Genomic DNA, 15,679 nt, shown 5'->3' with positions numbered 1-15,679 from the left:
TAAAAAAAGCCGACCGGACCGAATATTTCGGGATGGGAAGAATGCAGGCGGTAACCCAAAGACCGTGGCACTTCTACACGGGACGGGATGACATGCCGGCACGGCTGGGAATTTCAAGGGTCGGGGGTAGGAATACCTTTAAGGGGAAGGAATTTGGCCTGCAATGCGAGGGTCTGCTAGGAGGACGTTTGTGGGTTCGCAAAGATCTTCTCTTAGCTTCACAGTGTGAGGCAGCTGCCACTTTAAAGGCCTCGGACTCGCCAAGTTTAGAACTGAATGTAGCGACTCGACAGGATGCTTGACAAAGGCTATAAAGACTCCGTTTCCTCCACGGGGAGCTGAAAGACACAAATCGGCACCCAGTATATCATCAGTCGGAGGTTAAAAGGCAGGGTAGGGTGGAGCGGGTGTGGACATCGCTGTCTGGGGTGGTAACTGCACTGAACAGAACTTGAAGGCCCTGCAGCGCATAGTGAATACGGCTGGTAAGATTATTGGTGCTTCGCTCCCCTCCCTGAAGGACATTTACACTTCCCATCTCGCCCGCAAGGCAACCTCGATTGCCAGAGATGTGAGTCACCCGGCTCACTCTTTGTTTGACCTTCTGCCCTCTGGGAAGAGGTACAGGAGCCTGCGCTCCCGCACCACCAGACTCGCCAACAGCTTCTTTCTCCAGGCTGTTAGGGCACTGAACTCGTTACCCCCTTCTGCGTAGCGTGCGGCACTATTGCGCTATTTTCGGGAATGTCTGCTGTACCCGCACTTGCTCCTTTTTTTTTTTTTGCTCCTCTTATTTATTTATTTGTTGTGTTATTTATTCATTATTTATTCAGCACGCTTTTGTTTTACTTGTTTACTTGTTTGTCTGTTGTGAGCCATGTCTTGTCACCGTGGGATAGGGGGGAACGAAATTTCGGTTTCTTTGTGTGTCTTTGGCATGTGGAGAAATTAACAATAAAGCTGACTTTGACTTTTTGACTCCAACCAGTGTGGATGGACAGAATGCCCTTAAGTGGGGGTGAGATACTCTAATTGTTCTGGGTCAAGGAATAAAAGTGGTATCAAACCGCAGCGATTTAGTACTCCATCCACACAGGAAGGTCTGAGACAAGCGATCCAAAGCCCAAACCTAAGTGAGGCAGGCATGTCAAAATCCACAATACTGCCCATTGGATCAGACATCCCATTCCCATCACTGCTTGTGTGAGTCAGAACGGTGTGACCCATCGTGTCTATACAATGACGGCACCCCCCTATAGATGACACATGTAGCCGACTTGTATCCACTGACAAACTGCTCCGAACTACTGAATAACAAAAAGAGGAAAACATGATTCAGTCCAAAAGTGGCACACATGAAGTACATTGATATTGTCACGTGGCTTTGCTAGTTTGTAATGGGATTATTTGAGCACAATTGAAGGGAATTGTTGTGGGATGTACAAGCCATAATTGGAGGACATTTTGTGTCCCAACCATATAGAAACACGCACTTGCTGTCCCGAGACAAAATGAGACAATATGTTAATGATTTGTTGAGTAAATGGTCACTTTTTTCAAAATATTTTTCAACAAGTCAGAAATGACTTTTAATACGTAAAGAAATGAGAAACTTCACCTCCATGAAGAATGTATCCATTTTGACGAGGTCCGACCTGACGCCCCTTTGTAGTCTGACTTGAGGGGATCACAGTCGATGACGTGGGGAAAGCCTCACTCCATTTCAAATTTCTTCCTGTCCCTCGCCGGCTGCGAAGCTTCTGGGTGACAAAAACACATGTCCAGCTCGGTTCGGATAACTTCCAGTATTGTTTGCCCGGTTGTGGACCGGAGGAGAACGTTTTAGAGTTACCGTCGTTTTGTGGAAAGAAGTATGTACGTGTGCGTATGTGTGTGTGTTGTGCCATTCATTTGGATGCCACCGGCACATTATGCAAAGAGGCGGGGCGCAGGCGGGGAAAAACCAGGATGAGAGTACGGAAGCTGAGATGCTTCAAATATAAAGCGCTCGCCTAATGGGTCAGCGGCATGGGAGCCGAGGAAGTGTGCACGCTTCCCCTCTTTATTTGGGAGAGGAACAAAGGCAGGAGTGTATTTTTTGTGGGCGTTTTTAAATTTAAGAAAGGAGGTCACTCCATTATTACACTCCGTAAAAGTGTGTTTGACAGTTGAGCTGGGTGTGGTTTCAATTGCGGACACGCCCACAGCTTGATTTTTTTTTTTTTCCTTTTATCAACACTTCTCTATGGCACGTCCAATTTAGACATTTATTTTCTCATTAAAGACTTTAATGGTGCGATTTATGGGAATTCACCTGAAGCAGTTCCACCGTAGTTGTAAAATATATATATATATATATATATATATATATATATATATATATATATATATATATATATATATATATATATATATATATATATATATATATATATAAAAAGCGCGGCTCGGTGACGCACTGGGTAGCACGTCCGCCTCACAGTTAGGAGGGTGCGGGTTCGATTCCACCTCCGGCCCTCCCTGTGCGGAGTTTGCATGTTCTCCCCGAGCCCGCGTGGGTTTTCTCCGGGCACTCCGGTTTCCTCCCACATCCCAAAAACATGCTTGGTAGGCCGATTGATCACTCCAAATTGTCCCTAGGTGTGAGTGCGAGTGCGAATGGTTGTTTGTCTCTGTGTGCCCTGCGATTGGCTGGCAACCGGTTCAGGGTGTCCCCCGCCTACTGCCCGATGACGGCTGGGATAGGCTCCAGCACGCCCACGACCCCCGTGGGGACTAAGCGGTTCAGAAAATGGATGGATGGATATATATAAAGCGGCTCGGTGACGCACTGGATAGCACGTCCGCCTCACAGTTGGGAGGGTGCGGGTTTGATTCCACCTCCGGCCCTCCCTGTGTGGAGTTTGCATGTTCTCCCCGGGCCCGCGTGGGTTTTCTCCGGGCGCTCCGGTTTCCTCCCACATTCCAAAAACATGCTTGGTAGGCCGATTGAAGACTCCAAATTGTCCCTAGGTGTGAGTGTGAGTGCGAATGGTTGTCTGTCTCTGTGTGCCCTGCGATTGGCTGGCAACGGGTTCAGGGTGTCCCCCGCCTACTGCCCGATGACGGCTGGGATAGGCTCCAGCACGCCCGCGACCCCCGTGGGGACTAAGCGGTTCAGAAAATGGATGTATATATATATATATATATATATATATATATATATATATATATATATATATATATATATATATATATATATATATCCATCCATCCATATATATATTTTTTTTTTTTTTTTTTTTTTTTCCACTGAGATAAACATGGAGATGTAGAGGACTACTGCGGCCGCTTCCTGGCGGTACCGCATTGAGGTCCATTTGTGGCAAGCGGCCACGAACAGAGTCGCCAGCAGCCAAACCTCAAGCAAAAAGACAGCTGATGGAAGCCTGTGGAGATCGTTTCACAATCAATTCACTGTCTCCCGAACGAAAATAAAACGACTAATGTGACATAATGCACTGAAGAAAAACAGCAGACGTGTGGCGTGAGCAGCAATGCGAATAGCTCTTTAGAATTATTGCCTGCAGTTACTAACCAGATCAGATCAATTAACTGGACTGATTGAATAAAACGTGCAGTATGTGCTGACGGGAGACTATTGAACAGCTATGGTCATTGATCAACTGCTCCCTTCAATAATTAATGCTTGAATGCAGCAGTGGAGGACTAACAAAGCTGCAGCTAATACACATTACACTTTTTTTTTCTAACTTGACCTGTCCAATTTATCCATTTCCAAAACTAATTTTAAACATTAACATTTCTCTTGTGTTTTTTTTTCCTTTGTCCTTTTCCTGTCATTTGTGATGTCACCGCGCGGCTCACTTTACATGATTTCCTTTGGGAATCATAACAAGGTGTCAAGTCAAGTCAAGTCAAGTCAAGTTTATTTGTATAGCCCTAAATCACAGAGAGTCTCAAAGGGCTTCACATAGCCAAAATTGACAATTATTCTCAAAGCATCCCCTGATCATAAGCTCCCAAAAGGGCAAGGAAAAACTCAAAAAAACCCTGCCAGAGGAAAATGAGAAACCTTGAGAAGGGACCACAGATGGAAGGATCCCCCTTTCAGGATCACCAGGTTATAATGGATGCAGAGAGTGCACAAGTAATACATAATATGAAAATCAATGAAAAAAAAAATGGATGTCGGAGGTGCCCTCGATTGTCCTGGCAGTGTCCTCAAGGGGGCCGAGCCGCAGCTCCCCCATCCCGAACTGGTCCCCGAGAATCCAGCCAGCCGCTATCCGCTTTTGAGCCACCTAACCCCCTCCCCAGCCGGGGAGGAGGTGGGCAGAGAGAACAGAACAAACTCCGGCCAAATCGGCCATCACAAGTTAGTTAAAGGCCATCTCATAGAAATGTGTCTTTAAACGTGTCTTAAATGTTTCTACTGAGGTGGTAGTTCTAATATCCATTGGTAGGGCATTCCAAAGCTCTGGAGCCCGAATAGAGAATGCTCTAGACCCTGCAGACATTTTCTTGGCCCTCGGTATAACTAAAAGACTAGCGTTTTGCGAACGAAGGTTACGAGACGGAACATAAGGAACGACTAGGTCGACGAGATATGAAGGCGCTAAGCCATGCAGTGATTTATAGGTTAGTAGAAGAACCTTGAAGTCACATCTTAAATGGACCTGGAGCCAATATAATTTGGCTAATATTGGGGTAATGTGATTTTCTTGACCGCGAGAGCAGCCTCGCAGCGGCATTTTGCACTAACTGTAGACTTTTGATACTGGACTTAGGAAGACCAGAGAATAATACATTACAGTAGTCCAGGCGCGACGTGACGAACGCATGTATAATAGTTTCCGCATCCCCGGTCGAGAGGATAGGACGAATCTTAGCAATATTACGAAGGTTATATTCTTAATGTGTTTTTGAAAGGAGAGCGTTTGGTCAAATATTACCCCGAGATTAGTTACCGTATCACTCTGAGTGATAGTACGGTTATCTATAGTTATAGTGGTTTCCTTAATTAAGTGTTGACCAATTATCAACATTTCAGTTTTATCCGGGTTAAGACGAAGGAAGTTGAGAGACATCCATTGCTTAATCTCCGCAAGGCACGCCTCGAGATTACAACAGTCCTGTGGTCCTTTCATCGACAACGGCATATATAATTGGGTGTCATCCGCGTAGCATTGAAAGCTAATATTATATTTACGTATTATGTCCCCAAGCGGAATCATATAAATATTAAATAAAATCGGTCCGAGTACCGATCCCTGTGGGACACCACACGTAACATTATAAAGCTCAGAGGACGTATTACCATGGACCACTCGGTGCGTCCTGCCTGATAGATAGGAATTGAACCAGCTTAGTGCTGACCCTGAGATACCAACACAACTTTTAAGACGCCCTAATAAAATATCGAAGTCTACAGTGTCAAAGGCAGCACTAAGATCAAGCAGTAACAATACAGACGACGTATTTGAATCCATAGCTATGAGGAGATCATTAGTCACTTTAGCAAGTGCTGTCTTTGTAGAATGATTAGCTCTAAAACCAGACTGAAAAGAGTCATATCGATTATTAGCGACCATGTAATCAATAAGCTGCTGCGCTACTACTTTTTCGAGAAGTTTTGCTATGAATGGGAGGTTTGAAACTGGCCTATAATTACTGAGACAGTCCGGGTCAAGACTTGCTCGCTTAAGTAGTGGTTTAATAATAGCGGTTTTAAAGGCTATTGGCACTATCCCAGAGGAAACAGACAGATTGATTATATTTAAGACGGACAGTCCTAAAATTGGAAATAATTCTTTAAGTAGTTTGGCTGGAAGCGGGTCGAGTAAACATGTTGTTTGTTTAGCCGTACTAACCAATTTTGTAAGCATTTCAAGGGACACGCTTTTAAAATTTGAGAGGGTTATTGCATGATCCCCAGCGCTAGTAACCGGCGGAGCGATTGGCATGGTATTCTTGATCTCGTCCCTAATGGACTCAATCTTTTGAGCAAAAAATTTCATAAACTCGTCAGCTGAGTGGAAGGAGCTATCGGGGGTCGGCTGGCGCAGAGCTAGCTTTGCCACTGTATCAAATAGGTATTTAGGATTGTTTTTATTAAGATTAATGACTGGTGATGTCATTTGACATGTAATGTCTAATAATGTAATGCATATCAATAATAATGAGATTGATTTTGTCCTTCAGCGGTATCGCTTGTGCTGTTTTGATTTTTACCGGACACAAAGAAGCATTAAGATTTATCATAAAAAAATGAAAAAAAAACGTCATTGTGTTTGTGTTATAGCACTAACGTCGAGGAAGCGGTCAGACTTTACAACAAATCTTTACCGCGAACATTCATGGCAAACCTTCTTACCAGCTCTTTTCTCATGCCTCCACACGCTGTCCACATCCTGTTTGTTTATTCTGCGTCCGTAGTGCACGGCAATTCGAATTCCCGACCAGGAATACTCGCAAAACTTATTTAAACAGATTTAAACGAAACATATCGTGAGAATCCAGAACATGCCAGTGGAAGTTATGCTTTTGTTAATTGTGTCTCACGTGGATTTTGAGGCTAATAACCTAAGTGGCACAGCAGTGACTCAGAGCCCATTCAGAGGCCTGAGTAAACACGGGAGAATTTCAATTCAACATTCTTGATCCTGCACTCCAGACTGGTAGCGAGACCTGCGGGGGGGAATTTTACAACGCGCCATCTCATTCCAGATGATTCAAGCATGTGAATCACCAGCAGGTCAGATTTCCAGATAAGCATTACAAACGACAAAGACGACCCAAAAGATCAGCAAAGCAAGTTTGTCCGAGAGGTGGACGCCATTGTTTTTGATGGAAAAAATAATAGATGTGTTTGGATTAAGTTTAATTTTACCTGGTTTTACCTGGTTACTTCTTCCTCCAGGTGTACCCGGTAATCTCATCTGTTTGCTTGTGTTTCGTTTGTAATTGCTGTGGGAATTTGATTTGGGATTGACTTTTCCGCAGTTCGTTACACAGAGCCTTAAAAGAGCACATCGCTTTACATCGCTCTTTGCCAATCAATGTTTAAACAGCGCAACCAAGCGTTTGTCCTTGCTGATTGAACCCGTCAGTTCATGATGAAATCAGTTCTAGAAGGGCAATGCCTCTCTCTAGCGTTCAAAATAAAAATCGTCTCTCTGGCATTTTTCACTCACTTGCTCCCCAGCGGTCACGTTTTTTGATTACGTCATGTTGAGACTTTCTTCTGGTATTGACTTGATTTGACAAATTGGCAGAATGTTTGTTTTGTTTATTTGTTTCTTTCTTTTTTCAACTAGTACATTGTCACAATTAATCATATTGTTTTAAAAATGGCTTGCTAATTGGGAAATTTAAGCCCAGGCTTCCGTCAGAAACCTGACTTTCAAGGTTTTAAGAGTACTATTGGATTTTGCCCACAATTTAGGGAGCGCGTTATCTGCGCCTCACGGCAAAACCCATTGCCAATCACCTGTTATCCAATTTACTCACTGCATGCTCGTTTGATTTCTTCAGATTTAGGAAAATGCTAAGACACTGAAGCACAAATTAAACTTACACAGGTTGGTTGAGTTCAATCACAATTCTTGTTCAGAAAGCTCTGTTTTCAGGAAAGTACTACAGCGCTGGGCCCTTCAAGAGCAGAAAGTCTCCATTCAGAAAAGGCAATGTTCAAGGTTCTTTGATCAGCTTATATTCAGTAGCACATTGTGGGCCGAGATTGATGGGTGATGAGTCTTTGGGGTGGGGCAAGTTTGCCATGGGAGTGGGTGCTGGTTATGAGCGATTCCGTGTGTGTAGGGGCTGTTGTCTTCCATCCCGTCTTTCGGCCTTGGCGATCATCTTTGGCGGAGTCCTTGGCTGGCTCCCTCTGGCACCTGCTGGTTTTAGCTCCGCGTGACCTTCCTGTGAACATTCTTCTCCAATCTTGGACATACACTGTCGTACCTCATTCTTTCAATTTTGTCATTTTGTACGAAATTATGTTAGCTTTTGGCTGTGACATTAATCTATTGCTGTTCCCTGACTATGTAAAGTTTGTTCTTTTGATACTTCATGTCTTTGCTTATTCTTAGTTTAATCATGCTTCCAACCGTATCTTTTCTTTGTTAGGCAAAATATTTCCCTCTGTCCAGAACGTTCAGTAAATGTGACAAAGCGACCTCAAAATAAAAGAGCCAGGCTGGGAATAAAAATTATCTATTTATTTCTTTGTTTATTTCTTTGTTTGTTGTTTTGTTTTCTTGGCAGTACGCAGTTAAAAGTAAATACAAAAAAAACACATGCAACAATGTGATATATTGTAGTAACCTACTGTACATTTGTATACACAAATGTCTAACAGCATACAATAAAGACAAATGTTAAATATTTTCCCGATTGCTCATTATGTATCGGACCAATGATTTATTGAGCAGGATAAGTCTAGACAATACTGTAAAAGAACTCAGAAACATTAGACAAAAGGATTTTGCATTTTAACAATATTTTAAATGACAGAATCTTAATGATGGACACAATATTGATATAAAATTGCGACGTTGACTTAAAGCCTTTCTACAGAATGTCCCTCCAAAATGCGTCAGCGTTTTAAACGTGACTACAGTATGTGGGCCTCACGAGAACCAGGCTTCAGTATGTGCAGAGTGACAATGTGCTTGATGGCTCTTTGAAACCACGGGTAGAACAAGGCGTAGATAAAGGGATTCACACACGAATTGAAGTCACACAAATAAAGAAGAGATTGGGCCAGTGAAGCCAGAGTCCCAATATCGGCCATTAAACCGACAATGTAATACGGACAAAAACACAACAGAAAGACCAGAACCAGAACACCGAGAGTCCTGGCCGCCTTCAGCTCTGATTTTTTTACTCTTACGGACTGTTTTACTTTGCTGCATGCGAGATGAGTGCGCATGGCACGCGCTTGAAACACCGCAACCACAAACACTCTCATGTACAGCGTGATGATAATGATAAGAGGAAGGATGAAGCTAATGACCATGTCCAGAATGCCTCCATAAGACTCAAAACCCAAGACGCACTCTCCACGGCAGGAGTTAAACTTTCCAGGATGAGCCAAGTAGTCCTTAAACATGATGCCACAGTGGATACATGCAAAGAACCAACAGAGACCAACACAAAGTTGAGTTCTTTTCACGGTAACTTTGACGGTATAGTGCAGCGGGTCACAAATAGCCACGTAACGGTCGGCTGATATCAGCACCATGTTTCCCACAGAGGCGGACGCGGAAATAAAAAGCATGTGATTCCATAGACAACACAAAATGTCACCGAGAAACCAGCAGGATGTGTTGACATAGCTTTCACCTGGCATCGCCACCAAGCCCACCAGAAAGTCGGAAACGGCGAGGGAGCAGAGGATGAGGTTGGTGGGGGTGTGGAGTTGCCTGCAAGAAGAAAAAAACAATCAGTGACACACGTACACACACAGTGTCAAAAAACTTTCCAGGTAAATGTGAGTCGGCAGATGACATCACTCAAACAACCGCTGTGGAACAGCCTGAGATCAACCTTGCAGCACCGCGAGGCTTACAGAAAAAGAACATGTGCCTGAAGTGGGAGATCGAAATGATGACGAGCAAGTTGAGCAGCACGGTGAGGATGCTTTCCAGCGGCAGCACGACTCTGAAAAGTAAAGCTTCAGACCAATTAAATGAGGGCTTCTGGCAGGAGATGTTGGGCTGCTGTGGAAAGCAGAGATGGTCCTCTGTGTCCATGAGGAAGCTCCGACAACCTCCTGTCCAAACCGTTGTGGTGTCCATCTCATTTATATGGTCTTGGTGCCTCCCACAAGCAAATGTGATAGGTAGTCAAAGTATGATGTCACGATGAGCACCATACCCCGACTCTATGTACAGACAGTGAAGTGGATACATCATCATTTTACATCAGCCTGAAATATTTTCGTTCCCAAATGACCAAAAAGGGTCGGAGGGCTTTGCTGGGGCAAAAAATAGCTGATAACCAACCCAGCAGTCTGCCTCGACCACATTTAAATTTACTTGCATAGGCTATCCGGTCTCCGCGAGTCGTCACCTTATCGTGGTGGAGGGGTTTGCGTGCTCCTATGATGCTAGGAGCCATGTTGTCGGGGGCTTCATGCCCCTGGTAGGGTCACCCATGGCAAACGGATCCTAGGTGAGGGGTCAGACAAAGCACGGCTCACCCAAGCCCCTTATGATGAAAAACATAAATGGACTTTGTTTTCCCTCGCCCGGACGTGGGTCACCGGGGCCTCCCTCTGGAGCCAGGCCTGGAGGCGGGGCTCGAAGGCGAGCGTCTGATGGCCGGGCCTTCGCCCATGGGGCCCGGCCGGGCATAGCCCGAAATGGAAACGTGGGTCCCCCTTCCCATGGGCTCACCACCTGTGGGAGGGGCCGAAGGGGTCGGGTGCAATGTGAGCTGGGCGGCAGCCAAAGGCAGGGACCTTGGCGGTCTGATCCCCGGCTGCAGAAGCTGGCTCTTGGGACATGGAATGTCACCTCTCTGGCTGGAAAGGAGCCCGAGCTGGTGTGCGAGGCAGAAAGATTCCGACTAGATATAGTCGGACTAGCCTCCACGCACAGTTTGGGTTCCGGTACAAGCCCTCTCGAGAGGGGCTGGACTCTCTTCCACTATGGAGTTGCCCACGGTGAGAGGCGTCGAGCAGGTGTGGGTATACTTATTGCCCCCCGGCTGGGCGCCTGCACATTGGGGTTCACCCCGGTGAACGAGAGGGTAGCCTCCCTCCGCCTTCGGGTGGGGGGACGGGTCCTGACTGTTGTTTGTGTCTATGCACCAAACGGCAGCTCAGAGTACCCACCCTTCTTGAGGTCCCTGGAGGAAGTGCTGGAGAGCGCTCCTTCTGGGGACTCTATCGTTCTACTGGGTGACTTCAATGCTCACGTGGGCAATGACAGTGAGACCTGGAAGGGCGTGATTGGGAGGAACGGCCCCCCTGATCTGAACCCGAGCGGTGTTCTATTGTTGGACTTCTGTGCTCGACACGGATTTTCAATAATGAACACCATGTTCAAACATAAGGGTGTCCATGTGTGCACTTGGCACCAGGACACCCTAGGCCGCAGTTCGATGATCGACTTTGTAGTCGTGTCATCGGATTTGCGGCCGCATGTTTTGGACACTCGGGTGAAGAGAGGGGCGGAGCTGTCAACTGATCACCACCTGGTGGTGGGTTGGCTCCGATGGTGGGGGAAGATGCCGGTCCGACCTGGCAGACCCAAACGCTCTGTGAGGGTCTGCTGGGAACGTCTGGCAGAATCTCCTGTCAGGAAGAGCTTCAACTCCCACCTCCGGCAGAGCTTTTCCTACGTCCCGGGGGAGGCGGGGGACATTGAGTCTGAGTGGACCATGTTCCGCGCCTCCATTGTTGAGGCGGCCGACCGGAGCTGTGGCCGTAAGGTCGTTGGTGCCTGTCGTGGCGGCAATCCCCGAACCCGCTGGTGGACACCGGCGGTAAGGGATGCCGTCAAGCTGAAGAAGGAGTCCTATCGGGCCGTTTTGGCCTGCGGGACTCCGGAGGCAGCTGACAGGTACCGGATGGCCAAGCGGAACGCGGCTTCGGCGGTTGCTGAGGCAAAAACCCGGGCGTGGGAGGAGTTCAGTGAGGCCATGGAGAATGACTTTCGGACGGCTTCGAGGAAATTCTGGTCCACCATCCGGCGTCTCAGGAGGGGGAAGCAGTGCAACGTCAACACTGTTTACAGTGGGGATGGCGTGCTGCTGACCTCGACTCGGGACGTCGTGAGTCGGTGGGGAGAATACTTCGAAGACCTCCTCAATTCCACCTACACGCCTTCCATTGAGGAAGCAGGGCCTGGAGACTCTGAGGCGGATTCTCCAATCTCTGGGGTCGAAGTCACTGAGGTAGTTAAAAAACTCCTCGGTGGCAAGGCCCCGGGGGTGGATGAGATCCGCCCGGAGTTCTTAAAGGCTCTGGATGTTGTGGGGCTGTCATGGCTGACACGCCTCTACAACGTTGCGTGGACATCGGGGACAGTGCCTCTGGATTGGCAGACTGGGGTGGTGGTTCCCCTCTTTAAGAAGGGGGACCGGAGGGTGTGTTCCAATTACAGGGGAATCACACTCCTCAGCCTCCCTGGTAAGGTCTATTCAGGGGTGCTGGAGAGGAGGGTCCGTCGGGAGGTCGAACCTCGGATTCAGGAGGAGCAGTGTGGCTTTCGTCCTGGCCGTGGAACAGTGGACCAGCTCTACACCCTCGGCAGGATCCTCGAGGGTGCATGGGAGTTCGCCCAACCAGTCCACATGTGTTTTGTGGACTTGGAGAAGGCGTTCGACCGTGTCCCTCGGGAGGTTCTGTGGAGGGTGCTTCGGGAGTACGGGGTGCCGAGCCAACTGATAAGGGCGGTTCGGTCCCTGTATCACCGATGCCAGAGTCTGGTCCGCATTTCCGGCAGTAAGTCGGATTCGTTCCCAGTGAGGGTTGGACTCCGCCAAGGCTGCCCTTTGTCACCGATTCTGTTCATAATTTTTATGGACAGAATTTCTAGGCGCAGCCGAGGCGTTGAGGAGGTCCGGTTTGGGGACCTCAGCATCGCGTCTCTGCTTTTTGCAGATGACGTGGTGCTGTTGGCTTCTTCAGGCCGTGATCTCCAGCTCTCGCTGGAACGGTTCGCAGCCGAGTGTGAAGCGGTCGGGATGAGGGTCAGCACCTCCAAATCCGAGTCCATGGTCCTCGATCGGAAAAGGGTGGAATGCCCTCTCCGGATCGGGGATGAGATCCTGCCCCAAGTGGAGGAGTTCAAGTATCTTGGAGTCTTGTTCACGAGTGAGGGGAGGATGGAGCGTGAGATCGACAGGCGGATCGGTGCAGCGTCGGCAGTAATGCGGACCCTTTACCGGTCCGTTGTGGTGAAGAGAGAGCTGAGCCAAAAGGCAAAGCTCTCAATTTACTGGTCGATTTACGCTCCTACCCTCACCTATGGTCACGAGCTATGGGTCGTGACCGAAAGAACGAGATCTCGGATACAAGAGGCCGAAATGAGTTTTCTCCGCAGGATGTCCGGGCTCTCCCTTAGAGATAGGGTGAGAAGCTCGGTCATCCGGGAGAGACTCGGAGTAGAGTCGCTACTCCTCCACGTTGAGAGGAGCCAGATGAGGTGGCTCGGGCATCTTATCAGGATGCCTCCTGGACGCCTCTCTGGGGAGGTGTTCCGGGCATGTCCCACCGGTAGGAGACCCCGGGGACGACCCAGGACGCGCTGGTCCATGGTAATACGTCCTCTGAGCTTTATAATGTTACGTGTGGTGTCCCACAGGGATCGGTACTCGGACCGATTTTATTTAATATTTATATGATTCCGCTTGGGGACATAATACGTAAATATAATATTAGTTTTCAATGCTACGCGGATGACACCCAATTATATATGCCGTTATCGATGACAGATCCACAGGACTGCTGTAATCTCGAGGCGTGCCTTGCGGAGATTAAGCAATGGATGTCTCTCAACTTCCTTCGTCTTAACCCGGATAAAACTGAGATGTTGATAATTGGTCCTACTCGTTATCAACATTTATTTAAGGAAACCACTATAACTATAGATAACCGTACTATCACTCAGAGTGATACGGTAACTAACCTCGGGGTAATATTTGACCAAACGCTCTCCTTTCAAAAACACATTAAGAATATAACCAGGATTGCGTTTTTTCACCTTCGTAATATTGCTAAGATTCGTCCTATCCTCTCGACCGGGGATGCGGAAACTATTATACATGCGTTCGTCACGTCGCGCCTGGACTACTGTAATGTATTATTCTCTGGTCTTCCTAAATCCAGTATTAAAAGTCTACAGTTAATGCAAAATGCCGCTGCGAGGCTGCTCTCACGGTCAAGAAAATTTGATCACATTACCCCAATATTAGCCGAATTACATTGGCTCCCGGTCCATTTAAGATGTGACTTCAAGGTTCTTCTACTAACCTATAAAGCACTGCATGGCTTAGCGCCTTCATATCTCGTCGACCTAGTCGTTCCTTATGTTCCGTCTCGTAACCTTCGTTCGCAAAACGCTAGTCTTTTAGTTATACCGAGGGCCAAGAAAATGTCTGCAGGGTCTAGAGCATTCTCTATTCGGGCTCCAGAGCTTTGGAATGCCCTACCAATGGATATTAGAACTACTACCTCAGTAGAAACATTTAAGACACGTTTAAAGACACATTTCTATGAGATGGCCTTTAACTAACTTGTGATGGCCGATTTGGCCGGAGTTTGTTCTGTTCTCTCTGCCCACCTCCTCCCCGGCTGGGGAGGGGGTTAGGTGGCTCAAAAGCGGATAGCGGCTGGCTGGATTCTCGGGGACCAGTTCGGGATGGGGGAGCTGCGGCTCGGCCCCCTTGAGGACACTGCCAGGACAATCGAGGGCACCTCCGACATCCATTTTTTTTTTCATTGATTTTCATATTATGTATTACTTGTGCACTCTCTGCATCCATTATAACCTGGTGATCCTGAAAGGGGGATCCTTCCATCTGTGGTCCCTTCTCAAGGTTTCTCATTTTCCCCTGGCAGGGTTTTTTTGAGTTTTTCCTTGCCCTTTTGGGAGCTTATGATCAGGGGATGCTTTGAGAATAATTGTCAATTTTGGCTATGTGAAGCCCTTTGAGACTGTCTGTGATTTAGGGCTATACAAATAAACTTGACTTGACTTGACTTGGAGAGACTATGTCTCTCAGCTGGCCTGGGAACGCCTTGGGATCCCCCGGGATGAGCTGGATGAAGTGGCTGGGGAGAGGGAAGTCTGGGAGTCCCTCCTAAAGCTGCTGCCCCCGCGACCCGACCCCGGATAAGCGGAAGAAGATGGATGGATGGATGGAAGGCTATCCGGTCTGTCCAAATTCAATCTTCAGCCCAATCTTAAAGTAATCAACCCAAACTTGGGTCAAAAGTAACCCGATAGGCCCAAAATCCCCACCCAATATAACCCAGCATTTTGTGTGTGTGTTTTGAGGCCTCAGGGTTCAGATCCAGCAACTTGAGGCCTATTATGTTTTTATTTGGATAAGGTTCATAATGTCTCTGTTAGGGTAGTTCTTTTGTCCAGAAAAAAAAATGTCTGAACAAAAGAATAAAGTTCAAAATAATTAAATACATAAATAAAATTAGAACAATTATTTGTCTGAACAAGAGAACTACCCGATAGACTTGAGGCCTTTTTTCATCATGCAATAGAGGAGACAAACACAACCTGTGAAATCGTACAACAATTAAATTGGCTTCTGTAGCACACGTTTAATGAAACGAGCCAGGCGACGACAAAATGAAGAGCTGGCGAGTGTTTTCGAATAGACATTGCTAACGAATCCCCGAAGGTCAAAGGTCAGTTTGAAAGTTTCTAGTTGTTGGAAAAACAAACAAGACTTCTGTCTGTCTCTCCGCCGAGAGAAACACAAGTATTGCCTCATGTGTTTTGGTGTTGTCTTCACATCTCTAATTGCAAGCCGCTCTTGATTGCGCGCTAATGGGCCAAGGTGTGAACCGGCAACAAAAACATGAACGACAGTAACCTATGCGGACGTCCTCCGGGGGCACGCAAGGCAACTGATACATTTGACACAGAACTTAAAGAAATTAAAAAAAAAAAAGCCAAATCTGGTTCAATCGGTAAGTTAG

General features: G+C 47.1%; 2 protein-coding genes across 5 annotated transcripts in view; both read right to left on the bottom strand.

Moving 5' to 3' along the window:
* myo10l3 (myosin X, like 3) overlaps nt 1–1,999 on the bottom strand; it is a 32,712-nt gene extending 30,713 nt beyond the window's left edge. The window contains exons 1-2 of one of the 4 annotated variants that reach the window (XM_049727936.2): nt 1,853–1,999; nt 1,619–1,760 (exon numbers count right to left, since the gene is read on the bottom strand). In XM_049727936.2, the coding sequence (XP_049583893.1) occupies nt 1,619–1,639 (21 nt within the window). In that variant the 5' untranslated portion in view covers nt 1,640–1,760; nt 1,853–1,999. Of the gene's footprint in view, nt 1–1,618 lie in introns of all 4 variants that reach the window. The other 3 variants (XM_068651598.1, XM_068651597.1, XM_068651599.1) reach the window with 3 other exon arrangements.
* Nucleotides 2,000–8,211: 6,212 nt separating this feature from the next.
* Nucleotides 8,212–9,761, bottom strand: LOC125973586 (trace amine-associated receptor 13c-like). Its single transcript, XM_049727938.1, has 2 exons — nt 9,595–9,761; nt 8,212–9,431 (listed from the first exon to the last, which is right to left on the bottom strand). The coding sequence occupies exons 1-2, from the start codon at nt 9,759–9,761 to the stop codon at nt 8,621–8,623; spliced, it is 978 nt and encodes a 325-aa protein (XP_049583895.1). The 3' UTR covers nt 8,212–8,620.
* Between the last annotated feature and the right edge of the window lie 5,918 nt (nt 9,762–15,679).

Source organism: Syngnathus scovelli, chromosome 8, assembly GCF_024217435.2.
Source record: "Syngnathus scovelli strain Florida chromosome 8, RoL_Ssco_1.2, whole genome shotgun sequence".
Classification (NCBI taxonomy): Eukaryota; Metazoa; Chordata; class Actinopteri; order Syngnathiformes; family Syngnathidae; genus Syngnathus; species Syngnathus scovelli.
Note: the sequence above shows the minus strand (reverse complement) of the source record. Positions and strands in the feature narration are given on the sequence as shown.